We start from the raw sequence: 26,945 nt of genomic DNA, 5'->3' as shown, positions 1-26,945 counted from the left end.
TCTTTTGAAGCTTCCAAGCTAATCCTTACAAGACGTACATAGGACATGTTTCATGGACTAGTTTGCTAAAGTTTGATTGAATTTTGTTGATACATGCGTGTAGGACACGTTCGAAGCTGGGACAGACACAACGTACATAGCGCTCGACTACGCCATGGCTGAGCTGATGCAGAATCCCCAATCAATGAACAAGCTGCAAGCTGCAAGCCGAGCTTCCACCAGGGTCGACAAGCATCGATATGACAGAGTCATATGGGGTTGATGTGCACCGTAAGGAGAAGCTTCTTCTTATCCCACGCGTGGCTCATGACGTCTAGAACTATGAATTATTGTATCGCATTTCGCACCCGTTTGCAAATAAGTCAAGCTTAGCTGCTATGCACAACAATAAGTGGCTTTGTTAGCGCTTTCAGTTATTCAGGTCGTATGGCATTCTTGGAGGCCAAATAAACAATTTCGTCCATTTGGTTGGTTAGATGTTCCAACGTAGTAATGAGAGCTTGGTTTCCTAGAAAAAAAAAGAGATGTGGGTCGATTGAGTAATAAGCATTCTATACGTTTCGTTCCATGCATCATCAACCAATTTTTACCCTTTTAAACTTCTGTTCTTATTTGTTCTGGTGTGGGTATGGCATTCTTGGTGGGCAAATGATTGGGTTCTGAACGTTGTGTCCATTTGTTTTGTTTGTTGATCTTTCTTTGGTATTAATGAGCTTGGTTGTGAGGCACCCGGCACTTTCCTGAAATTCCTGTGCATGCTTATCTTGAGTTTTCACAAATAAGTTTTATAACATATTATCTTGATATTAATTTTGTAGTAGTGGGCTTGGTTTCCTTAAACAAAAGAGATGTGAGTCAATTGAGTGATAAGCATTCTACTAAAGGTTTCCACCACTTGATCTGTTACCCTCGAAATGCCTGGCTGCCAGCAAAAACCTTCATGGAAGGCGGATGTGACGGGCATTGTCCGGCCTCCGAACTCTAGCGGAGAGCCTTTGTACCCCCCCTCTGGGTGACTTGAGAATGGCTGGGAAGGGTGAACATGAAGAGCGAGGATGGTAACTCTGAAGATGAGCAACAGCCGCAACCGCTGGAAGAAGCTCAAGCTAACAGGCCAAAAAAATATAAATCTTATTTAAGCCAAACTGGATTTCACTTTAACTTCATGGGAGGATGAGCAAGCAGTAGCGGACTTGACAGCAGGTTTGAGCCACTGATTAGGAGAGATGTTAGCCCCACGGATCATCTACCGGTTTTGTTTAGAAACCGGACGTGATATGTAGCCACTGAACCGGGAGCATTGGCATTCAGGATTGATGGGTCGGGATTGAAGCCCGGTTCTCTAGTAAAGACATAATGACCAATGAACATTGAGTACGACTAAATATTGGACCGGCGGTGACACTCTATCACCGCAGATTCACCGAAAACCAGTGGTGATAAGCTGACGGTGATAGCCTAGTCTGTATTAGTAACATTAGGTCGAAAATCTAGATACGCTGCTGGTTGATGTGTTTTGGTGTTAGGTCGCGCTATGATTAATGAGACACTTGCATGAACATATAGTCTCGTGCTAGTTGCTGCCCGACGACTAGCCATGCTAGGTGCATGCATGTTTCACCAGCTGTTTGCGTGCATGTCTCGTCCTGCTAGTTGCGCAATTTGCACCGATGAGCGCGGAAACGGTCCCGGCTATCGCTGCTGGTGGGCAAAAACCGTCTGTTTTGAAGTTTCAACCATGAGCAATGATTTTTTACCGTAAGTACAGCTCCGTTCTTAAATATACCGTAAGTATATTTCAGGACGTTGGGTGTACTTAGTTACATTTACTCAACCATGAGCAACGTACTGTTTGGGCATGCGGTACTTTCATTGTCGGCAGCGCAGCGTGAGTGAATAATCCTCCATGCACACTATTCCATATACAGGGTCATCACGGGCCGGGGCGAGTCGCCGCGTGGTTAGATTAGTCCAATGCATGCATGCAGTCGAAGACGAGGTCCAAGTCTTCGTCTCGTCAACGCAAGTCGCACTCCTTGGTAGCTGAATTGCGTTGCCCTGAGTATAAACAAGTCTTCGTCTCGTCGACGCAGGTCGTACTCCTTGGTAGCTGAATTGCGTTGTCAAGAGTATGAAGTGAGTACAGTACAGGTAACCAGGTCAATCTAAGCAAGTCTCCATGCGTACCTAGGCAAAGTATACTTTTCTGCATGCGTTCATTTATACAATGTTATTTGTATAAATAGCCGTGTGCTCGCTACCTTGTGCTGAAGCAAGGCGACACAGCCTATTGGGTGAGGTAGCGCTATTTCTTGGTTGGAGCTTTGAGAAGGTATGGCAGGTTATTGATTTCCCTTTTTTCTACAATACACTACTATCCAGTCAAATGTCAAGGAACCTCCATTGTTTCTGTTTGCAAGCATTAGCTAGGGTTAACACTTGAAGTGTTCGTTTATCCTATATATGTGAATGTAAGTTTAGATCATCTCCAGCAGATCTGCCATATTGCATCCCCTACAAGTTATTTTAACGGAATCCATTTGAAGTGTTTGTTTATCCTTGCACACCAAAGTTGTGTGGCTACAAAACTGTACCTTACCTACTGAGTCCATTTGCTTGGATCATCTTGTCGTACAAGACCGGTTCAACTCATATACTAACATTGTACAGGAGATATCGTACTATATAATCATATATTCCATAGCCCATTTTTTTCTCTTGAAGGATAGTCTGCGTTAGGAACTAAAAAAATCACATCAAAAGAAATTTATAAAATGGCTGCATGCAGTATGGGATTGTAGGTATATTGAACGGTGTAGATGTTCTTTAATTTTGCCACAATTTGTGTTCATGCGAGCTCAACAAAATTCATGTTAAAAGAGATTTATAAAATAGTTGGGACCAGGATCGATCAAGTTATTTCTTTGGAAAAAGTTTATTTTTCATCCCTCAAGTACCGCAAAAGTGTGACATTCATCCCTCATGTTTCATTTGGTGCAAATTAACCCCTTAACTAATTATATCAGTGCATGTATCATCCTCACGTTAGTTCAATTGGTTTAGTAACATCTAATGAAGGTTTATGCCATGTATTCATCTAAATCACTGCTTAGTGATGTAATATGTTAAGTCAAAGATATAAAGCCCACAAAAAAAGTAAATCCTCTAAATTGACTACCATATAACTATTTTATCGGAAAAATTAACGGAACCGATTCACACCAAACTATTAAATCAATTGACTAAATATTATACATGGCTAAATACTGATTAGTAAGATGATTACATGGCCTAAAGCGATGTTATATGACACTAAACAATTATTAAACTAAGGTGGGGATGATAAATGCAACCGATTTAGTTAGTTAAGGGCTTGATTTGCACCAAATGAAACATGAAGGAGGAATGTTACACTTTTGCAATACTTGAAGGATGAAAAATACACTTTTTCCTTTTCCTTTTGAAAATTCACAGCCTATATTTCTCCATTAATTAAGAAGATAGTCAATCGAGTTTCTATATTTTATAATAAATTTATATATTTACAAGTATTATTTTTATACGATAAATTGTGCTTCAGGCTCCACCATTAATCTTTTTATTAGGGTGTACTCCCTCCCAAATTGTAGGTCATTTTGAATTTTCTAGATGCATAGCTTTTGTTACGCACCTAGATATAGTGGATGTCTAGATACATAATACTATCTATGAATCTAGAAAAGCTAAAATTAGCTAAAATTTGACATGACATCGCGTGTTGTGCATAGACTTGTCAATACCACTTGTCGGCATCCAATTGTTTTTGGATGGCGGAGGGTAGACATGTATACTCATATACGTGCAAATCTGACGTTGCAAGCATACAGGCGCAGCGCAATCGATCGAGATGGTTGGGGTGGCCGAAGCAATTGGGCTTATTTCGTCGTTGATGAGCATCGTGGAACAGATCAATCGGCTGGCGGAGGCGGCTCAGCGCAACAGGGAGAAATGTACTATGCTAAAAGACCACGTGCAAATGATTAACCTCCTCCTGACGGAGCTGAAAAGCCAGTGGATGCCGGACCCAGTGACCTACAGCATGCTGAAACATCTTGAAGATGCGCTCAACGACGGGAAGGCGCTCGTTGAGTCCTGCAGGGAGAAGAGGACTTGGTCGCTTGTCTTCAAAACCAAAAAGAAAGCCAACAAGATCGTCGCCGTTGATGCACGGATATCCAAAATCCTGGAGTCGTTCCACATTGCCAACATGATCCTCATTGTAAGCATCAATAAGGAGCGCTTCTTCATGAACGTGCTTGAGAAGCTGCTTCGAAATGGTGCTTGCAAGCGCCTTCCACAGGTACCAAAATCTAGCTAGCTAGACTCTTGAATCCATCGGAATTACATATTACTCAACGGCAAACAACTACAGCAAACTTGAGAAAGAAACTGTACGTAGATTGTACCATAAAAGTTTAGCATTATAAGATTCATATTTGCAAATAATTTGTGGCAATGAACAATGCAACATAAATAAAAGGTAGTGACAAGCTACCTTTTGATTCCAGAATTGATTTCTTTGAGTCGGTTTGATTGGTCGAAACCATAGTGTGAATTCATTTCTTTTGTAATAATTGTGGACTGATCCGCCTGGTCGAAAGAGGAGGGTGAAGCCGGATATTTATCCATTATCTAAAAAAATAAAAGGTAGTAAAGTTCAAAACATAAACTGACGATTTATAGACAGCACCATGTTACATCACGTTGGACTATTTTAGGTGCACAATACTAGACTGTACTAGTGTTCGAAAAGGATTAATATCTAAAGAGAATGGAGGGAGCGGTAGATTAACATTGTTGCCTGATTTTGCGATATATTAATAGTTTTTGACCAAGCTTATGCATGACATGATCATTATGACTATATTCATACTATATGCATGTCTTATTGAATATTTAACATGCATGGAAGCTTTGGATTTTTTGTACTCTGACCACTCTCAGACTGAAAAAGAGGAGCTGAAGTCATCTATCAGGAACTTGACTAACATGGACAATATGTCATCCGACGCTAAAAGTGTGATTGAGTTGATAATCAGGGACATCACGGACGGGTATTCATCGTGTGCTGATATATAAAACATTCATATAGTACTTCCTATATGGAGTACGTAAATAACGAAAAATTTAACCAGAGATGATCGGCATGCATGCGCAGGGACGTGAATGCAGTGAGGAGCAGCACGTTGTCGGTAGGTCCAGGAGAACGTGGAGACCAGCAGGGGGCTCGAACCGGCGACCATGATGAGGTCGTGCGCCTCGCACTTTCTATCGTGCAGGAGGCGAAGGCGCTGAGGCAGAACAGGGGGGAGATCCAGCAGCTGGTACAATTCGTACAGCAGATAGCCGACCTGATGCAGCAGCCCCAGTCCTGGAAGCTGTCGCGGGACCAGAACACCAGGTCGATGGTGAGCAGTCTGAAAGAACATCTCCGAGATGCGTACAAGATCGTGTTGCACAACCAGCAGCACAAGATCGACTACAGGATCGCGCAGACCTTCCTCTGCGGCGTCGACGGCGGCTACGATTGGCAGCAACCCGATCTCATACTCAAGGTTGCCTACAGGATCGAGTACTACGTCCAGGTCCTCCCCGTCATTACCATGCGTCATATGTTGGCGTGACACTGCACCAGCTACCTCTCAATATATAGCACTTCTGGCAGCAGCGTATTTTAATTTCTGGTAGTAGTGTAATTAAAGGCATGCATGCGTGCCCTATGTTTCAATCTCCCTTACTTCAGGTTCTGCATGTAATAAGATTCTGGAATATGGTTTGAGTGTGCTTTGGTTCCTATAAATTAAGAAACCTTACATAAATACTCTCTGCTGGCTTCTTTAGCTAGTTGTACCTATTTCCTTTTGGTTCTCCTGCACTTCTCTTTGCCCAGCGACGCCTGTTTCCTGCTATGGAGCAATATTTTACTAACCAAGCATTGGGGCTCTAACTCAGCATCGACTGCTAGCAACCAAAACTTCTCTCTACTATCAAGCATAGTCTTGTAGCTGGCCTTATTAGGCCTCCAGCCTCGAGCCTCACACAGATTTATTTTATGGGGGACGCAAGTTTACACGCGACTAGTGGGAGCCTTCCGTGCGATCGATTTCCGACCACACGTCGGAACGGCTTCCCACGTGCGATTCCCGTCTCATTAAACAAAAATGAGAATTTTTTTTTAAAAAAAGTTGGAAAACAAAAGTTTGAGGATAATTTTTTTGAAAAACTTGGAAACAAAAGTTTGCGAACAAAAATTTGGAGGAAAAATTTTGCAAGATTTTGGGAACAAAACTCAGAAAATAAAAATTGAGACAAAATTTTTGGAAAAGTTTTGAAAAAGAAATTTTGTCCACAAAGTTTTGAAGCAAAATAATGGAGAAAAAATTCACGATGCAAAGAAATAAAAAAATGGAAACAAAAACTTTATACAGACAAAAGATTTTGAGACAAAAAGTAGAAGAGAAAAAAGGAAGGGAAAAAATGAACAGATCGCTGTCGACCGCGACCCCCGCAGAGCTCGCCAGGATCCGTCGGCTACTCACCGTCGGGGCGCGGAGGTGCCCTCGATGGTCCTAGTGATCCTTCCCCCGCGCACCGACAGGCCCACATCCGTGCCTCGTCGGATGATCTCGAGCGCCACCGTGTGCTGCAAGGCGGAGCCTCGCTGCTTTCCCCGCCCGCCACTAGGCCTGCCACCGTTGTGCTCAACGCTAGGCGAAACAGCTCCATGCGCAGAGTTGCTTAGGTGGATCTCGTGGAGAAATCGAGAAAGAGAAGGATGAGAAGTGGAATGGAGAGGGGGGAGAGAGCGCGAGGGGAAAAGTGGAGTGGAGCCCACGTGATGGGCTGATGGGAGGACTGGTGCACGTCGACCACGACGATATGAACGTCCGATCGAGTGTAAATTTAGCATTGGGGTATTTTATGGAGTTCTGCAATTTGTGGACAGTGGTAGTCTAGGTTCAACTCATACCAGACAACCCAGACAACATTGTATGGAAAATAACAGAGAATAATCAATACACCGTGTCGGCTCCACCTTCACAAACTTCAAAGCGATCATGTGGAAGCCGTGGGTGCTCCCGAAGTGCAAATTTTCCAGGTGGTTGGTAATCCAAAATTGGATATGGACGTCGTCAGATAGGTTAGCAAAATGAAATTGGCCTCACAATGACACATGCGCTTTGTGTTGCACGGTTCAAGAGTCTGAAATGCATCTCCTAACTGACTGCCGGTTTACCAGGCGCATTTGGGATGCGATCGCTGCATGGGTAGCAAATGAAGGTCTTAAAACTAGGAGCCGTGCACTTTGGTGCATGAGTGGTGGACAGCGCGGGTAAGGACACCAAGCGTCGATAGGAGTGGGCTGAGGAGCCTAATCATTTTGGTCTGTTAGGAACTTTGGATTGAAAGGAATGCAAGAATTTTCGACCACAAAGAATCCTCTTCATTACAAGTTTTCTCAAAGATAAAAGGGGAGGCCGCTTCTTGGGTGGCGGTCAGGGCTAAGCACCTGGCATGTTTATTGCAGCTTTCTTGAGGGTGTTTTTGTGCACCGTTTCTCTTTTTAGTGTGTATAGTTTTTTCTTCCTTGTCAAGGGGTTTTAACACTCTTTTTCATGTACACTTCTCTGGCCCTTCGGGCATCCCTTCTTTTTAATATAGCGGGGCAGCTCTCCTGCCGGTTTCGTTTAAAACAAGAGTGACATCATATTGTCCACAGCTTTGATGGATGACAGAATGGAGTTCTGTACATTAGTGACGAGAGAATACCAGCAGCTAGTAGTGCCGTGAAAACAAACTTGGTCGTTTTTGTCATCCACTGAAGGCCTGTCGTCATTAGCAAAGGCTTGCAATGAAGCTGAGTATACAAATGGCAGTCGTTGCAGTGCTTAAGAACATGTGTACAAGTGAGTGCCCCTCCTTTATGCTTTAATTTAAGGACAAATGGGTGATGTCTGCACAGAAAAAATGAAAAGCATGGGGGTAACAAGTTAACAACACGTCCCCCATATATGTGCTAAATGAGATTTGATTAACACAGACGAAGGCATGGTTTTTTACTATCCCAACTTATATAAAGGAATTGTGTTGTTGACAAAACACAGTGCGCCTTCCACGTACCTAGTTTAGGCCCTAGCAGTGGAGAATGGTACAGCACGACTCCATGAGTTCTTGAAGCACGACTCCATGAGTTCTTCAAGCCTTGGGACTGCTTCCATTCACCACAAATTGCTCTCCAAAACTGAGACCGATCAGGATGTCGTTTCAGTAGTACTTCAATGATTCCGCATCAGCTGATCTCAACACCAAGGGGTAGCACATATTTCCAGAATTTCTCTATGCACGTCAACTGCATCCAAGACTGAAAACCAATTAATAGCCGTATAAACCAACAATATGTGGGTTTACATCAGTGAGAAAGGACCGTCTAAAAGCCGGAATGAAGATGAAACCCCAAAATCCCACCCCGCAAACCCATCTATCAACCAGTTCGTCAACAAAATAGGAGGGCATGCAAAGCAGGGAAATTTGAAGGAAACAAATTGAATAAGAGGAAAGTGAAAGGTCGTATACCTTCATCAGAGCTGCTTGAATGAACGTGTGATACGTCTTCATTTTCAAAGCTGTCAAGCAGCTGTTTGATGGCGTTAGTAAAACTGCTTCATGTCTAAGGCTGGGCAGTCTACAATCTTACGGCTCTGAAGAGCAGAGTAACTCCCACGACCACCATCACATCCTAAAGATGCAAGGCATCGGCAGCGAGAAAGAATCAGTGTTTCTAATGATGGGTGGTCTCCCAAGGAATTGACTGACTGTAACTTATTGCAGTCAGAAATATGTAGGTCCTCGAGTGCACGCAGGTCTCCTGACACAGAGCAGAGCTTCTCACAGCTGCAGATGCCTAATTGTTTGAGGGAAGGTGGGAGATTAAGATACCTTAGGTGTTGTATGTGTCTTGTAAGTTGTTCCTGTCCTGAACATGTGACGACGTTTGTAGATTATACATAATGCTTATACCTTCAGGAAGTTTCTCGAACTCATGTGACGACAGATTAAGATACCTTAGGTGTTGTATGTGTCTTGTAAGCTGCTCCTGTCCTACACATGAGAATATATATGCTGGAAGGTGTAATGCTCGCAGTGAAGTGTACTTTGATATATCAAGGGGGTCAGAATAATCTGTAAAAAACAACGTGTGGACCATTGCAGTTTGTTTCTTCAATAGATGATCCAGTAGACTTGTAACCTGTTCTTTCCAGAAATGAGAACACCTTGTTGATAAGAAGACGTGGCGGGTCGGATTTAGCAACACCTTGTTGATGCTCGGCTTACCAACTATAGTGACACATTCTTTCCCCAGAACAGATAGAGCAATGTCATGCATGAGATCATGTATCTTGCATATGGTTGACTTACGAAGACTTCCATAATAGCACTTTGGATGTGTTTGCCTGACCTCTTGAAAGAATGACCTCTGAGTTAGCTCCTCGAAAATATATTTTCCTACGGTTTCTGGATTGTCATCCTCCTGCACAGGTATGAAGTCATGTGCCATCCACAGTTGAATCAAGAGGTCCACATCGATCTCATAATCTTTAGGAAATAAAGCACAAAATGCAAAGCATTGCTTCATATCTGAGGATAGGTCATCAAAGCTGAGCTTGAGGATCGGTAAATGTTACTTTTAGCTAATACATCCTTCCATTCATTTATACTAGTCCTGTTACTCAACATAGAGCCAAAGGCTTTGGCAGCCAAGGGAGATCCAACGCATCGACGAACAAATCCACTGAGAATGCCATCTTGCTCTTCAATATTTGGATTTTGCAAGCTGAATGCTCTGCTTTGGACAATTTCCTTTAAATGCTTGTCACTCAGATTCTCGATATTATGGGCTTCAGCTACACCCATGGTCATAATGCAAGCCACTTCTGCATCACAAGTTGTTGTTAGTACTGCACTGCCCTTGCCACCTTGCTTAAGGCAGGTCTTTAGTTTTCCCCACTTAGCAGCATCCCGATTCCATACATCAGCTAGCGCAATGAGGTACCTTTTTCCAATTATTATACTCTGGAGCTCCTGCAATGATTTTTCACGTCCTTTCTCGTTGGTCTGGCAGATGTTGCTTGCAATGGTACTTGCATCGAAATCATCTGATACGCAGCACCACCTCCGAAACTCAAAGTGCTTCTCGATTGCAGGGTCATTGTAAATGAGTTGCACAAAGGTGGTCTTGCCCATCCCACCCATCCCAACAATTGGAAGAACCATGAGATCCATGTTGCTAGCTTGATCAAGGAGCATCCCCACGATTTTCTTCTTCTCCCGATCTCTAGATCTGCTAAGAATATCTCTGTCGGAGTCAATGATTATGGAATCTGTCTGTCGCCACTGCCTTGATGGCTTTGCTTGCTGCAAGTGCCTGAAACCAAATGTATTCATCTCGGTGACCAAGGCCTCGATGGTCTGCACAATCTTGCGTAGCTTCTTGCCCATCCTGTAACGGAATACAATGGGATTACGAGTGGGGACTAGGAGTCTTGCTACCTCCACTCCAAGCTTGCTGTGGTGGCCCTTCTTCTTGGCTTCTCGCCGAAGCGCCTCGTACTTGAACTCATCAAAGACGTCGTTGGCCTCATAGGCTGCTGTCTTGAGGTGTTTGAGCCAAGCTGCTACTCCTCGTCGGGAGGCTCCTTTCTCCTCCGCATCCTGGATGATTTGCAGGATTGCTGGCAGCATGCGCTCCAGGGTCTTGCGCTGCTCCTCCATGCCTTCCATCACCTTGTATTGGTCCAGCAGGTAGCTGGATGCCTTCTCCTTCACCATGGAGATCAGTGGCCCGATCACTAACTCGGCCATGGTTGCTTCTCCGCTGGCAGGAACACAAGTACACAACCAACAGGAACCCGGCTGATATGTCCTCCTCCGATCCGGCCGTGTGCCCGCAGCTCGATCTCCTGCATGCAACCAGCAGAATAAGCAGCTAATTTATGCGAGGTTTGGTTCCTTGAGCTAAAGTTTAGTCCGTGTCACATCGAATATTTGGAGGCTAATTAGGAGGACTAAATATGAGTTAATTATAAAACTAATTGCACAGATAGAGGCTAAACGACGAGATGAATCTAGTAAGCCTAATTAATCCATCATTAGCAAATATTTAATGTAGCATCACATTGTCAAATTATGGACTAATTAGGCTTAATAGATTCGTCTCGCCATTTAGCCTCCAGCTGTGTAATGGTTTTGTAAATAGTCTACGTTAAATACTCCTAATTAGTATCTAAACATTCAATGTGACATGTGCTAAAAATAAGTCAGAGAACCAAACGGCTCATAGTCTCACCAAATAGTTTTGGTAGGGCTCTGGCTCCCGCTTATGAACCGGCTTCAGGCCAAACCCTACCAAACGGGTGAGTTGAAAAGGGCTTCACAGGAAAAGCCGGTGTGAAGCCAATCATCAAATCGAACTGAGCAGCGTGAGTCATAAAAAGTAGCTTTCCCCGCTTCTCCTCTTCCCCACAGCCATGTGCTTTAACTTTGCTCCTCAAGTTCGTCAAAACTACTGCAAAATTGCCACTCCCCTTACCTTCTCTCCGCGACGCTGGTGACGACACCGGGCTCGGGAAGGACCAATGTCGGGGCGGCGCGGCAGCTCGCGGTGCTGCCGGTGCGCTGGTGGTGGCGCAGGCCGACGGTAGGCGGCGGAGCGGCGGGACAGCGCCGCCGCGCACGGCGCACCGGCGGCGGTGTATCGCGGGGACGACCGGTGGCCGCGTGAGGCGGTCTGACGACGGCGTGGTTGCCGCACCGGCGGCGGAGCGGACCGGCTGCTGGAGCTCCTAGGCGGGCGAGGTCGAGGTCCCCGGGCTGCCGCGCGAGCATCGAACGCAACAGGTGCTACTGAAGTCAACGAAGGAGATAAAGCACGCTCGGCAAGAAAAGAAATAGGAAAAAAGGCATGGTGGGAAGGGCCGAAGCGGATAAGGCACACCTGGCCAAAAAAAAAAGCGTAAGGAAAAAATAGTAGATGGAATAAAAGAATGATGGAAAAGAAAAAAATGGAATGAAAAATATATGTTCTTAGAGTATTTTGGACATTTTATCTTTCTATCAACCTCAAACTAATTTGGAGAAATCATTTTACCAAATATTTTTTAATAGGATGAGCTAGAGATATAAAAAGTTGCTTGATGAGCCGAAGCTCCGGAGTCATTTTAACCCAAGACGAAGCCTTGCCAAACGGCTAAGTTTGAGCAAAGAAATAAGTGAACTAACCAGTACTATTCGTTTCTATAAATATATTACTATTCGTTTCTACAAATATATTGCTTCAGGTAATTAGCTTCTGCACCAGCTGGGTTGGATGGTTATAACAGAGGGACGGATCATAACATCACTCACGAACCAATCAACGTTGACTAGCTTCCGATCTGTCTCTTCAACTCGATTGATCTTTCTTCTGATTGCAACAAGTAGTTCAGTGAAGGGAGGATGAGCAGCAGCAGGGAGAGGGAGGATAAACGATGCCTTTGAGTTGTGAAATCACAAGAATGGCTACCGTAACCAACTGTCCGGTTAGGTGCCAGGTCACAGTCGATAGGTGCAGCATTGATGCATACACGGGGGACCAACTACACATGGTGCTGGTGCTAGAGATAGTGTGTCCTACTTCCACATGGCCAAATTAAAGTCTAGATGGGGATCGCCCTCCTGCACCTGTACGGCTCCATTACACTCGTGTCTGCCGTAAGTGAAAACGGAATGATTTCTGGTTCCAGAGACGGTTCATGTAAGGGTATGGTTGTGCACAAATAGCATTATCCTAGGAGATCCCTCGTGTGAACCGCCTCTTAAAATGGTTCGATTTCCTATGAAAATCTTGTCTTTATATCCTTCAGTTAAGTTGAGTTCCACAATATATAGAAACATTTGGGGGATATGCTCCATCCGTTTTTATTTATAAGGCGCACACGCATATCAAGATTTAAACTTTACAATTTTTGACCAATAATTTAACTATTATTTTTTTATTTTTATAATTCAAAATTTATATAGTTGGATTCGTAATCAAATATACTCTACGATGATTATAAGTTTATAACTATAAATACTATAATATAAGATAAATAAAGGGTCAAAGTGTTATTTGGAAGACCGTGCTAAGTCCTTCCACGCCTTATAAATATAGATGGAGGGAGTATATCATATGCATCCCCGTCTCCATTAAAATTTATAAAATTATCATAATGTATGTTTTCTTTAACGGACGGCAAAAGCTTTGCCGAATTTTTATTAGAAGAGGTAAAACCAAACAAGACAAGAAAATAAAACAAAAAATAACTCTATGTACATGGCTCTCACTGCACCAACTAAATAGCACTCCCTAGGGAGAAAGGAAAAAACAACAACAACTACGAGCTCCACTTCAAAACCCCACTTTAAAAGATGAAAAATGCTGCTAGGTTGGCTCAACCGCGGGAGCTTCATGCGTTTTATTGGCGAACTGGAACTGTTGGATGTCTTCTTTGATAGAGAACGCGACGTCTTCCACCAGTTTGGTTTCGTGATTAAAGATTCGTCTGTTGCGCTCTTTCCAAATGTTCCACTAGAAATATATGATGAGGCCGTCAAAGAAAGTTTTGTTCCTTTTGTCGATCATGCTCCTACATTTCTTCCACCACTTGTGGATCGAAAGCGATGTGTTGCCTGGGGGTAAGTGGTTAAGAGAAAACCATCCCTGCAGCCGGTCACAGACTGCCGTTGTGTAAGGGCAGTCTTTGCACAGGTGTGTGGGTGTCTCCAGGTCCGAATTGCATAGCTTGCACTGAGGGTCATTAGGCCACCCCAGCTTTTCCAAGTTGTCTGCTATTAAGATTTTCCTATGCAGGAGAAGCCAGGCAAAGATCCGGCATTTTGGTTCAGTTCTAGCTTTCCATATTGAGGTGATACTCAACTTCTTCAGTTGGCCTTGGAATTGTATACGGTATACACTCTTTGTGGTATACTCCCCGTCCTGCGTCCACCTCCATGATATTTCATCCTCCGCATTAGTGTCACGTTGTAGCATGTTTATTTCCTCAAATAGCTGCACATACTCTCTGATTTCCTCTCCTGTCATGAGTGGGTAAACCTGCGCTATCCAGTAGTTTGCTTTCTTTCCATTGCCCACCATTACTACTGTTGACGCATAGAATAGGTCTTTATCATTCTTATCGCACGGGATATCAAGTCCTACCCAAGGTATCTCACTATACTTCCACTGGAACCAGCACCATCTCATTCTTAGAGCCCTCGCAAGTCTCTCGAGGTTGAGAATCCCGAGCCCTCCCATGTCCTTAGGCGTGCATACTGTTGGCCATTTAATCAAGTAGTGTCCTCCATTGACCTTTTTTGGTTCCTCTCCTTTCTAAAGGAAACTGCGACGTAGGTGATCAATCTGTTTGATCAGCCATTTTTGAGTAGGGAAAACTGTGAGGTGATATATTGGTTGTGATGTTAATACACTCTTCACCAGTGTTTCTCTCCCGGCCGACGATAACATTTTACCTTTCCATCCAGGAAGCCTTCCACCGATCTTGTCAATTAATGGTTGGACGTCCACCCTTCGGAGTTTGCGCATGTGAAGAGGCAAGCCCAAATATTTTCCAGGGAAGGAGGAAATTTTTCCCGAGAAGTGCTCTAGAGCTTCTAAGATGGTTTCATTGGTACACCGGATAGGGAATATTTCCGTTTTAGTCATATTTATCTTGAGTCCTGAACATTCTCCAAAGATATGTAACAACTGTCCGATACGTTGTAGTTCTTCTCTGTCTGGGTTTGTAAAAATAGCTGCATCATTTGCATAAAGGGAGCATCGTAGCTTTGCCGCTCTGGGGAGGATTGGTCTTATGATGTTGTTGCCGGCTACTAGTTCCACCATTTTATGGAGTGGGTCAATGGCAAGGATGAACAACATGGGTGATAGTGGGTCTCCTTGACGGAGGCCTCTAGCATGCTTCAATTTTTTCCTAGGTCTCCCGTTAAGTAGCACCTTGGATGATGAGGTGGCTAATAGTGTTGTAATCCAATCTCTCATTTTTGGCCAAAACCTAGGGCCTGTAATGTTTCGATGAGAAATACCCAATTAAGCGAATGAAATGCTTTTGAGATATCGAGTTTTACAAAGAGTGCCGGTCTCTTTGATTTGTGCAACGCCTTGATTACACTATGTACGTAGACGAAGTTGTCATGAATGCATCTTTTTTTGATGAAGGTGTTCTGACATCCGGAAACTAGCTCATTCAGTCTCGGAGCCAACCTATCTACTAGCACCTTTGTTATGATCTTGGCTAGACTATTAATGAGAGTGATGGGTCGGAAATCTGCAACCATGGTTGCTCCTTCTTTCTTTGGCAGCAAAATGATATTGGCCTCGTTAATCAATTCCATGCGTCTGGTCCTAAGGGAGTGGAAGGCATGAAGAGCTTGGATCAGATCCTCTCCGATCACATCCCAACACTTCTTATAGAATAGACCAATAAATCCATCCGGGCTAGGTGATTTTTATGCTGGTAAGTGCATGACGACCTTTTTTATTTCTTCTGCCTCAAATGGTGCTTCCAGGTCGGTCAAGTCATGTGGATGACATCCGAGATTTGTCCAGTTTAGGCTGAGGGATCTCTCTTGTGTTTTGCCCAACAGGTTTACGAAGTGATCGTATATTATTTCCTCTTTTTGCTGGTGGTTGTTGATTGTTGTTCCATTTACGGTGGTTAAGGACGGGATGTGTAGATTTCTTCTTGTGTTGTTAGCATGCAGCATAAACAGGCGTGTGCATGCGTCTCCTTTTCGCATCCATGTGAGCCGGGAGTGTTGTCTTGCACGGGCTCTCTGAACCGTTGCTAAGCCCACCGACTTCGCTTTTAGGTATCGTTGAAATTCTAATTCCTCTGTTGTAAGGGCTCTTTGTTCCTGAGCTGCATCCAAGAAGCATAGCACCTCATTGGCTATTGCCAGTCTAAGGGCTAGATTGCCAAGGTTTTTTCTCTTCCACAATTTAAGTGCCTTTGCTGTGCGAATGAGTTTGACATGCATACGCAGTATGGCATCTTGAGTATGCACTGGCTGGCTCCAGACTTCTTGTATAGTCTCTAAGAAACCTGGCATGTTCACCCAATAAGATTCAAAGTGAAAGCCCATATAGTTCTGTCTCTCTACGTCACCTGTTAAAAATAATGGGCAGTGATCTGAGCCCATGGTTGGCAAGGCTTGCAAGTCAAGGTTTGGGAAGAGAAGATGCCATTCTGGTGTACCGAAGAACCTGTCTATCCTTGTGAATGTTGGGTGATCTTGTTCGTTGCTCCAGGTGAAACACCATCCGTGGAGGTCGATTTCCATCAGTTGGTTCTTGTCAATTGCCTGCTTGAAACGATTCATCAAGTTTCTGTTGAGCCTATTGTTACTTTTGTCCTCTGCCTTATATATAAGGTTAAAGTCACAAACTATGAGCCATTCCGTGAGAACTTGTTCTTTTAGGCTCTTCAGTTCCTCTAGAAATAGTAGCTTGTCGTGTTCATCCTGAGGGCCATAGACGCAAGTGAGTGTCCAAGATTTTTTTGTCTACTTTCATAGTGATTGTTGTGGATACTGTGTGATCGATGGTGTGGATGTTGTGCATATCAAAATGGTTCACCGTTGTCGCTATAAGGATGCCTCCTCTTGTGCCAAGGGCTGGTAACACAGCAAAGTTCTTTGCAAAATTATTGCCCAGGGTGTCTGCCACGAGTTTAGATGTCCAGTGTGCTATTTTGGTCTCTTGCAGACATACTATCGTTGCTCCGGATGAACGAATCGTGCTTCGTACACTTGCTCTCCTAGCTGCCACATTAAGCCCACGAACATTCCAACACAACACATTACAATCCTTTTGTGACATGGATCAGAGGTGCACAACTAATAGTAGACTCATGGAAAGCGTCAACCTGCGGACAACATTGCTTGGCGCATGGTCCTGATACAAAGCTGAGAAGTCCCAGGAGACTTGTTTTTTCACTAAAGCATTGCCTCGAGGAGAGCTTGGCGAGCTTCGTGGACGTCGATGCTGGGCATTCTGCCCGATACAAAGCACCGCTGAAGTCGCAGGGCCTAATTGTTGGCCCATTTAAAGATACAGATTCGACTAAGTTTAAGTTCAATTATTTTATGCCTAACATTAGGGAAGTAAAAACCACTGAAACGCTTCCTCCCTGGATGGTTATCCCTCAGGCCACTTGGGCCTCCATCTCTCCAATTGCTGATGGAGTGATCTTGCTCCTCTTCATGTTCTTGTGCTTGGCCTGGTTTCCCTGCTCCACCAAGGTTTTGATGGCCATCATCTTCAGGTCCGTCAGTGGCTTTGGAAGGTGCTGCACCAAATGATCAACCTCAGCATTAGAATTAACTTTCGACTTTGGAGACAGCTCCCCAAGCTTATTACTAAGGACTTTTTGGGCAAGTTGGGTGCTGTCCTTGCCCGGGTTTAGCTTAGCTTTATCCGCTAGCCTAGAGCTTTTTCTTTGTGCTGTGTTTTGGCCCTGATTTTCGTTGCCTGATGTGATGGGGTTTGCTCTGGGTGGAGTGCAAACAATATGCGCATTTGGCTTGCAGGCTATGAAATCAATGAAAGCTGAAAGGTCGTCAAATTTAGGACCCTCACCGACCTCTATGTTACCCTCCCCATTTTCAACAGAAGTGGCTACCATATCTTGATCATTGCATATAACTGAAGTAGCTACGGTGTTGTGCGGTGCTGCTATGTTGTTGTTATTTTCACTAATGATGTTGCTACCGTTCACCTCTTCTCTGTTGACATTAGGGGGCTCTACTCTGTTGGTGTACTGTGCAAAAGGCGATGAGCTAGTGTTTTCCGTGTTGACAGTTTCTGAAATTTGAGCTTGTTGTGTGTGCCTCACTGATGCATCTAGAGGAGTAGAAACCAGACAGACCTGTGACTGCTTGTTGGTGATTGGCGAATGCATGTTGTGCCCTTCTGGTTCCTGCAGCTCGGTCACTGGCTCCGGCAGCTCGCCTTCCTCCGGAGCACTCCTTGGTGAAGCAACCGGGGTCCATCCCACTGCCGAGTGCAGCATGTTCAGGATACGATCCTCCTTGCCTGGGTCGCCTACAAAAATATTAGGGATGAGCATCTCTTCCCTCATGGGGTCAAACCACTCACCCACCAAGTCAGAATTCGAAGGCGCTGGGAAATGATAGCAACTAGGGTCAAACTCAAACTCACCCATGATCTGCACCAGAGGATTTGCAAAGGAGACCTTCTTGCCTCCTGTGCTCTTCTTGCGCCAAGCCATCAGAGAATGGCTTTTGTTGTCCTGGCCAGCTGTGTTGTTCTGGACTCTGTTGTGGCGACCCGAGTGTACCTAGTTGCCGTTGCGGTGTGTGGAGCTGTAGCAGTCCTCCATGGCTCCGCGGCAGCGCGTCACTCGCCCCCAGGAAGAGGCACTACGGTGGCGCCTTGTGCCTCGATGGTGCTGGTCGTCATGGTCGTCTCTGTCACGGCGTGGGTGGTAGTCGCGGCTTGCAAAGTTATCATGGTACTGGTCACTGCGCCGTTCCCCCTGGGAGTCCGGTGCCCCGTAGTTTCAGAGGAACTCACGGCATGGCCTCCTGTTGTGCTATCCGTCCCCTCCGTCCCTCCCTCTGAGGAAGGAGAGGTCCTCGACCACGTCGAGGTGGATGTGCAGCTTGTAGTTGTACGCGCCCTTGATGTCATCAGGTGTGTCGTGGTTGGGGTTGACGAGCTGCCGCGGGATGTCGATTGCCGGCTGCTCCCTGTCAGGGTCGGTGATGGTGAGCAGCAACTTCTTAGGGATCTTGGGGGTTGGAGCACCACGCCCACAGATCGTAGGTTCGTGTGCACTCCTACTGGCGTGCGTGTTCCTCAACGTAGTGGATGGCGCAGTATTGGCCAATGACTTGGGCCGCCACCTCCTCGGACCAGGCATGCAGCAGCGCCACTCCCTCAATGCGCAGCCTGACCCGGAACTCTAGCTTGCTCTCCACGACGTTCCAACGCTCTGTCCATGGCTCGAAGTTGAAGACTCTTCCTCATTTGTGGACGCCCCACTGGTCGATAGCGCGATGGTATGCTCGGCAGTCGGTGAAGAACACCAGATATTGCTCGGGGAAGTGCTTGACGACGCGCACTTCATGGCGGCTGATGAGGAGCTGTTCTTCAAGGGCATCAGCGACGTGGCATATCTCCATGTCGTGGCTGTTGCCGTTGAGCCAACAGACTGCTGTCTTGCCGATCATGGACTCCTGCTTGCGCTTGATGTGCCCAGTCGCTGAGAGCGCACAGACCGCGTATTCTGGGCGGGCACGCGGGTCACCCGGGTATGTCGCCATGGGAGCTGCCTCGCCCTTTGCTGCCCGAAGGTAGAAACGGCCGGCCGTGCAGACGGTCCGGCCAGCAGGAGTGGGGGGAAAGATGTGGTGGTGGGGATGGTCTTGGTTTGACAAGAATGAGAATAAGTCTCCGGTGGTGGCCTTTTAACATGGTCTCTCCAGGTTGGGCAGGCGAGGGCCTTGTGCCCCGTCTGCAGACATCTTCAGCATTTAGTGCGTTGCTTGCATTCAGCTGCTTTGTGTTCTGTGGAGAAACAATTGAGACATTTTCCCCTGACATGTTCCCTGTACCTCTTCCTCCTATGCTCTTCCATGTCCGGTTGGTGAAGCCTTGAATCTTCTCTTGAATGGTCTCCAGTCCTTCGCCACCAATATGCTGGTTTTACCACTTGGAAGCCGTGTTCATCAATCCAGGTCTCTGACTGCAGTGCAGTGTGTTGTGTCCTTGAAGATTTGTCCATGGTCGGATCTTGTTGCTGATGTCATTGCTGTCTATTCCTTGAGCTGGACCTGAATGGAGGAGAGGGGAATTGAAGGTTACCCACCTCCCCTTCTCTCAAGCATTGACCCCGCTGCTTTTGCCAGCTGCTTGTTGAAATGCTCTGCTCCCTTCTCTGATGCAGATTTGATGGCTGGCATGGTTGCCGTTCTGTCCCTGCTCCTTTTCCTTTCACTGCGCTGGTGAGCTTCTGCTTTACAGGCTCAAAAACTCTGCTGTGCGGCAGATTTTGTGGATTCTCTTGCTTGACAAGCCGTTGGAGGAGGGCGCGAACCACCGGTCTTCTTCTTCCTCGTCGAGCCCCTCGCCAGCCTCACTGGCATGCTTGTGCTTGGCGTGTGATTTGCCTCGTCGCATTCAATGCCTGTTTCCAGCCGCGTCGACTTAAGGCTAGCTTGTGCTCGCAAATCTTGGACGAGATCCGGGAGGATGCTGGCCTCCGTCGCTGCCTCTAGCCTCTGGGTATGCATAGCTTGGCCAGACTGTCGATCTTCCGGCGATAACTGCTCCTGTACTGCGACCTCACCGATGGGATCTGGATCTTGGACCTTCTTCTGAGTGAACTCGATCTCCTCCTTCTCTTGCTCCCTCACGACACGGCTAGTACGAGCTTGGAGGTCTTCTACAGATGCGCTCGGATCTGGGGCCGGTTGGTTGGTGGAGGTTACTGGGGTGGGGGGTCTGGGACGAGGTTGGTGTACGGGCGGGGTGTCACCATGGGCGTCGCCTCTCTCGGGGGGAGGGGGCCTCATTCTTAGATTTTCATAATGTATGTTAATTATACCGAAAATAGAATGTACACTGAAAAAGAGTTCTATCTTCCGGGACCCAAAAAATACGGAGGAGTGGATTGCAGTTGGGAGCTTCCTTAGATAACAGGATAGTTTTTTGGAACGAAAGGAGATGAAGATGGATTTCACAGAAACCATTCATTGCACTGATCCTAGAGTGATATTAGCTGGAACTCAACACAGGGAGGATCAGAACCTGGTTACTTCTGATGCCAGCTTCATATAACCAGTCCGGTAAGAACAAGCAGTCGCAATCACATCGACCGGCGCAGTTAGGGTGTATTTGGATGGAGGGACAGGTGGGATGAGATAGGATCATCCTCTTTTTTAGGATGAGATGATCCCACTTAATGTTTGGTTGGAAAGATGGGAACATCCTAATTTCGTTGTTTGGTTTGAGGGATGAGGACCGATGAAATAAACGGTGTTTGTATTCCGTTAGCCGCGGAGCTCACTATTAGCCTCAGAGCCTCATCCCCTTCTCGGCGTGTCGCGGCGCAATCACCCGCGCCACCGCAGCCGAGGCCCACACCACCCCGCGCCGCCAGGCTTCGCCCTCCCGTCTCCTACCGGCGGTCCCCTGTGACGATGACGGCTCGCTGCGATGGAAGGCGAGCGCCGTCTTGACGCTCACGAGCAGCTGCCGCTTGCCGCCGCACTGCAGGAACACAGGCTTCTCCTTCCCCGTGGCCTTCCAGTACCCGCTGCTAGCTCTCCTCCAGCGGCCGCTGCTCGACGAAGGCGCGCTGAAGAAGTACCCCTCCCCTTCGCTCGCTCCTGTACACACACCAATCAATCAAGGAACATCAGAACACTCTGTCTCAGCCTTCCTTCCCATTAATCTGAAAGAGAGCGTGCGGACGCACCAGGGAGGTCCCATGGATCCAGCCTGGCATGGTCGTGGTTGACGGGGATGATGGCAGCGGGCAGCAGGCGGGACAGGGCCTTCCGACGGAGGTACTGCACCACCAGCTCCTCGTTGGTGGGGTGGAACTGGAACCCAGGAGGTCGATCCCCGTCTCCTCCTGGCGGTCCCCTGCGCCACCGGGCTCCACCCTCCCCACCACCCAGCTCCATTCCTCTACCGCCCGAGCTACGTGCCCCTGCCGCCTGGCTTTTCTCGTGGCGCTGCGCTGGAGTTGGACGTGCGCTTGCGCTCGAGGCGCTCGCTCGTCACGGCGTTTGTGTCGTCACGGCGTTTGTGTCGTCTTGCTCGTCACGGTGTTTGTGTCATCGAAGTGGGACGGATTGGTCCGACCGATTTGGAGGAACTGTTTCATCCCTCTTTTTCGAAGAATATTTTACTTTGATGCCGTCCTCGTCCCACCTAACCTCCAACCAAACATATGTAAAAGTGGGATGATCCCATTCCGTCACGTCCCTCCATCCAAACACACCTTTAGTTGATGTTGAGGACAAAGTGCCTCGACCAGGCATGGAGGCTCTGCAACATGGAAATAGAACCTGAGCAAAATAAAGTTTTCAGAATCAACCGCATGACAATAATAATGGGTGAAAGGAATCAGGTTCTGCACCGCATGACAATAATACACTTAAGCACCATGCCATTGCTCCAAAGTTTCCAAAAGTTTTGCCTCTTGGAATTGGTCTCGAGAAGGAGAGAAGGGGCTCAATGCGAGTAAGAAGGATGGACGGAGTGCTCTGCAGTTGTTTGTCAGCATCTGGAAGAAGTAACGTCCTCCTCAGACTCGGTCGATATGGACGGTAAGTGGAGACTAAGCTACACCATCTTAGACTTGTTACAACCTTTCAGGGCACTTGTTAGACCATACAGGGAAATTCGTAAGATATTAGTTATGCATAGTGCCAAGACTCTACGATGTCTATGTATTTGTCGATTTTATGTGTATTGCCAACACTCCGGTGACTGCCACACCACATGCGCGTGACCGAAATTTACATCAAAATTGGGGAAACTTTAATTTGGAGAGCACAAAGAAGCATGAACAGAACGAGGTGGCTGATAAGTTTCTTTCAGGCCGGGAATCCGACCGTGGCCACGAACCTTAGTTGTGGGATCTCACCTGCTTGAACGCACGCGGCTGCAGGAGGCCGTCGGACATGGCGGACGAGATTACAGTGGGACCCTTCGGAGATCGTCGAGGCATCCGCGCCCTTCTCCGATGCGCTAGCATTGGGTTGTGCTGTGCTCACTGCTCAGTGCCCCCGCCGCCGCGGTCGCCCCTCGGAGTGCCACACTGGTGGCTCCCCGTCCTCCGTCTGCGAGCTCTGGGCACGAGCGCGACAGGAAGCTGGGCCGGCCCATGGGTTACGCAGGACAGAACGAGTCTTTTTATGAGAGGAGAGAGAATGGACGACCCACATTCTAATTGGACCTGAAGTTAATAGGCCTGAACAGACTGATGGGCGGGTCAAACTCTTCTAGGCTGGACCGGGCTGGAAATCCTATGTGTCTTCTTGAAGAATTTTTTCTTAAGCATCTTCCAATGCTCGCGACTTGTGTCGTACTCTCCAAGCTGTAGGAATGATTTTGCCTTTTCCACCACAATTGACAGCAACAGCCCAGGCGCACCATGGCTCCAGGTAGAAAAGAACATGCACGGCTGATGGGGAGGACAGACAGTGTGGTTCTTGTGGTGGTTGCATGGTGCTTTTGGATTCCAAACTTCAAATGCATTTTTCTCCCAAACTGGGAACCCTTTTTAATCGTTTAAACCACTACATTATTGAGAATTAATCGAACATAATGATATCCGAATATATCTTTGCTAATTTTTAAAATTCAAAATTTTTGATGAACTACCCAACAGTTAAGTATGCAAAGAAATGATGAATCTATTATTTAAAATGTTAACTATATTAGTTTATTATTTGAATATATTAGATCATAAATTCTATTTCAACATTTTTAATACGCTATTTCAATATTTTATTAAAAATGTTGAATTTGCATTTATAAAAAATGTTGAAATTTAATACACTATTCCAACATTTTATTCAACATTTTTAATATACTATTTCAACATTTTAAGAAAATTTTGCATTCGTTTTATCAAAATGTTTAACTAGTTATTTTGAATGTTTGAATCAATTCGCACAAAATGTTGAATATAGTATTAGGAGGATTACTGTAGAATGGAATATGAATAAAAATAGTAAAGCAACACGTATCTTCGGCTGGTGGCTGATGGGGCCTGCCGTGGCATGCTGCTTAGGTGGTACGTATCTTTTTTTTTCCCCATACTTACATATTCGTATTGGGGCCTGCGGCGCATGTGTATTATTGCTGCTTGGGCTGTAAATTGCTGGGCCTTATGGGCTGTGCAATCAACACAGAAGATGTATAGGAGCTCGCTTGGGGCAGACACGTTTTCAGCTGGAACTGAACTCTTTGGTGTATTTCATTTTGTCTTTCCCTTTCTTTCTTTAATGCATCTTGCCATGATGAAACTGCATTAGGTTTAATAATTACATAAAATCAGCAGCAGTGCACCTGTAAATGTTTACATAAAATGCGCTAGGCCACGCTGGACATCTAAGCTGTCTAGACACATAAGCCAATGTGGGTTATGGCACAACAGTAACAATTCTTCTCTCGCCCTTGGCAATTCCATTACGACTATTCTAAAACTAGCATTTGGAGTTTAGCCACAGGTAAGTATGGTAAAAAAATCAAACATACCTTCAATTTATGATATTCGGGTGGTTGGGCAACATTTATATAAATTCTTATCGTCACGCTTGATGTGAACCGATGTCACACCAGATTTTAAAACAAAACCAAGTGCTACCTATGTATCCCATAATCAAGTATCATACATATAGTGACATTATCAGTGAATAACAGTAACAGTATCACGTAAAGGAATATAAATAAAAATTTACGAGTCTATCAGAGATATACAGCTTAATCCTGAAAACAAAGACTTCAGACTTCACAAGCAATCAATTGGGGCTGCGTACGCCTAGCATCATCTTCAATAACTTCAGACACCTTATTCTGAGCAGCGGTTAGCAAGGGTGAGTACACTTATGGTTGCTACTCAGCAAGAACACAAAAAATAACCAAAATAATGATTTAAGTATATCTTCAAGTTTATTAATCATGTGAGGGTTCAGGCCACTCTTGACTGTGAGCACAGTTGATATAACACTCTGCAGAAGTTGTACATTTTCACCACAAGTTGCGTAGAAGTTCAGAAAAACTTTAGACCCAACCATACTGTGCTAATCAAGCACTCATCACACTACCGAGATGTGACTGCATAGGGAAGCTATAAGACCTCTACAAAGATTCCCTAATAAGATGTAGCCAGCTAAGGTTTCCGGATAAGTAGCAGAGCGTAAACCTCTCTCAAGACTGCGAAGCTACCATTGAGCATATCGGTCTGAGGGTTGGGTTATACCCCATCTGCCGTCACCCCTCTTGCCCTTTCGGTAAGACCGCTTCAAACAAGAGTATCTAATTAATTAGCCAAGACTAGAGCCATGTAGTTCTTGTGGTTGCATTGTTTTCTTGGGTGGTCGCTCAATGTTCCAATTAATGCATGCATGGTATTTAAATAATCATAGATAGAAGGAAGGTTGGGGACACTTGCCTTTCTCCAATGAAAAATTACTCTTACTGCTCTTCAGCTCTTGCTCTCTTGAAACTCTTAATCTTCAAAGCTTTCGAATAGCAATCCTTCTACTCAAAACAATCATCGGCACAACCATACAGAGCAAACAAACAAGCACAACTAAGAACAGTACACCAATCAAAAGAAAAGCTTTAAAAGATCATACCAAAGGATAGGGCTTGATTCTAAGATCGCAACGTAGAAAAAATGCTGAAAATGAAACTATGGATGAAAAGACAAAGCTATCGAGAGGTTTGAATTATCAAAGAAATAAAAAGACTATATGCTTGATATATTTTAATAAAAAACAATGCGTAGATATTTTAGAGAAATATCCTTAGTTGGAATTAACAGAAGGTATATTTGAACATCGAAAATGTGATAAATTTAATCATATTTTATTTGTAAATATTGAAGTACAAGTTACACCAATTTAACAGTTAACTTTAGATTTTAATAAAAAACAATGCGTAGATATTTTAGAGAAATATCCTTAGTTGGAATTAACAGAAGGTATATTTGAACATTGAAAACGTGATAAATTTAATCATATTTTATTTGTAAATATTGAAGTACAAGTTACACCAATTTAACAGTTAACTTTAGAAACACAGAGCATGTATAAGACATCTAATCGAATAACTTTGTATTTTGTGTTCAGCTAAACATATTAATGTGAAAAAGGTGTTTATAATACCATTAAGCATATTAACTTCATTCATGGAAAATGATGTATGACACTAGGTATATTTTATTTAGAAAAGCTAGTTATAAATAGGAATTAATTAATTAAATCTTAGTTTATGAAATCCGGGATAGAACCTAATAAATTTTTATGTAGAAAACTAATTGAATAAGAATTAGTAAAGTTTAAAATTTTATATGAAATCCCATATTGTATAACTAGTAAACTTTTAATTAGAAAACTGGTTTAATAAGTATTAGTCAAATTGACATTCAATTTTGATTTTAAAGACAAGCAACAGGCAATACACATTGCTATCGCATAAGTTATGGTTAAGTGAACAAGAACATCAAAATCAGACTTTAGAGCGCAGAAGAAAACCTTAAACTATGGTTTAGGGAAAACTAGTCTACAAAGAGAGCAACTAGGTTGCAAAGATAACAAACTAGTCAAAGCTAAACTGAACTGGTCGATAGAGACACAACTAACAAGATTAGCTCTAAAGAGATGGCTGCGAAAGGTTTGGCCATAACGAACATAGCTGACTCACAAAGAGACAACTAGGACATAGTAATTATGAGCTAGCTTTTGATAAACAGGTTTCTAAGAGGAACAGGAAACAAGCATGATAAAAAATATACTAGCTAGGGAAATGAGCAGCACCAAACTACTCATGAAGACCAAAACTATTAGGCAGAACAAAAACTCTAAGATAAACTATTTGGATCACTAAAGCACACAAACCGTGCTTGAAAAGGAAAGGCTTGGCTAGATTTGTGAAAGAAACTGAGTGTGAGCTTGATCTGGAACTACAAAGATCTAAAGCTTTACAGAAGACTAGATCTACAAAAGAGATACAAAGCTAAAGCTAACAAAGACGGCTATCAAACAATTATGAGAGCACACAAGGCTATATGCTGGATTTATTTTAATTAGCAAAACATATC

The 26,945-nt window shown here is 44.8% G+C and overlaps 2 protein-coding genes and 1 pseudogene across 2 annotated transcripts in view; 2 read left to right on the top strand and 1 right to left on the bottom strand.

The window, feature by feature from the left end:
* The window catches only part of LOC101771196 (indole-2-monooxygenase), a 103,643-nt gene that overhangs the window by 4,175 nt on the left and 72,523 nt on the right, over nucleotides 1-26,945 (top strand). Inside the window, exons 4-6 of the mRNA XM_012848289.1 lie at nucleotides 104-223; nucleotides 17,478-17,517; nucleotides 21,538-21,590. Of these exons, the coding sequence (XP_012703743.1) occupies nucleotides 104-223; nucleotides 17,478-17,517; nucleotides 21,538-21,590 (213 nt within the window). The remainder of the gene's footprint in view (nucleotides 1-103; nucleotides 224-17,477; nucleotides 17,518-21,537; nucleotides 21,591-26,945) is intronic.
* Nucleotides 2,180-5,865, top strand: LOC101764832. Its single transcript, XM_004979924.4, has 4 exons — nucleotides 2,180-2,332; nucleotides 3,867-4,339; nucleotides 4,984-5,093; nucleotides 5,198-5,865. The coding sequence occupies exons 2-4, from the start codon at nucleotides 3,887-3,889 to the stop codon at nucleotides 5,661-5,663; spliced, it is 1,029 nt and encodes a 342-aa protein (XP_004979981.1). The 5' UTR covers nucleotides 2,180-2,332; nucleotides 3,867-3,886; the 3' UTR covers nucleotides 5,664-5,865.
* LOC101764433 lies at nucleotides 7,657-11,951 on the bottom strand (annotated as a pseudogene).

The sequence above is a fragment of the Setaria italica genome, chromosome VIII (assembly GCF_000263155.2).
Source record: "Setaria italica strain Yugu1 chromosome VIII, Setaria_italica_v2.0, whole genome shotgun sequence".
NCBI classification, from domain to species: Eukaryota; Viridiplantae; Streptophyta; class Magnoliopsida; order Poales; family Poaceae; genus Setaria; species Setaria italica.
The sequence above is the reverse complement of the archived record's forward strand: the minus strand, read 5'-3'. Positions and strand labels throughout refer to the sequence as shown.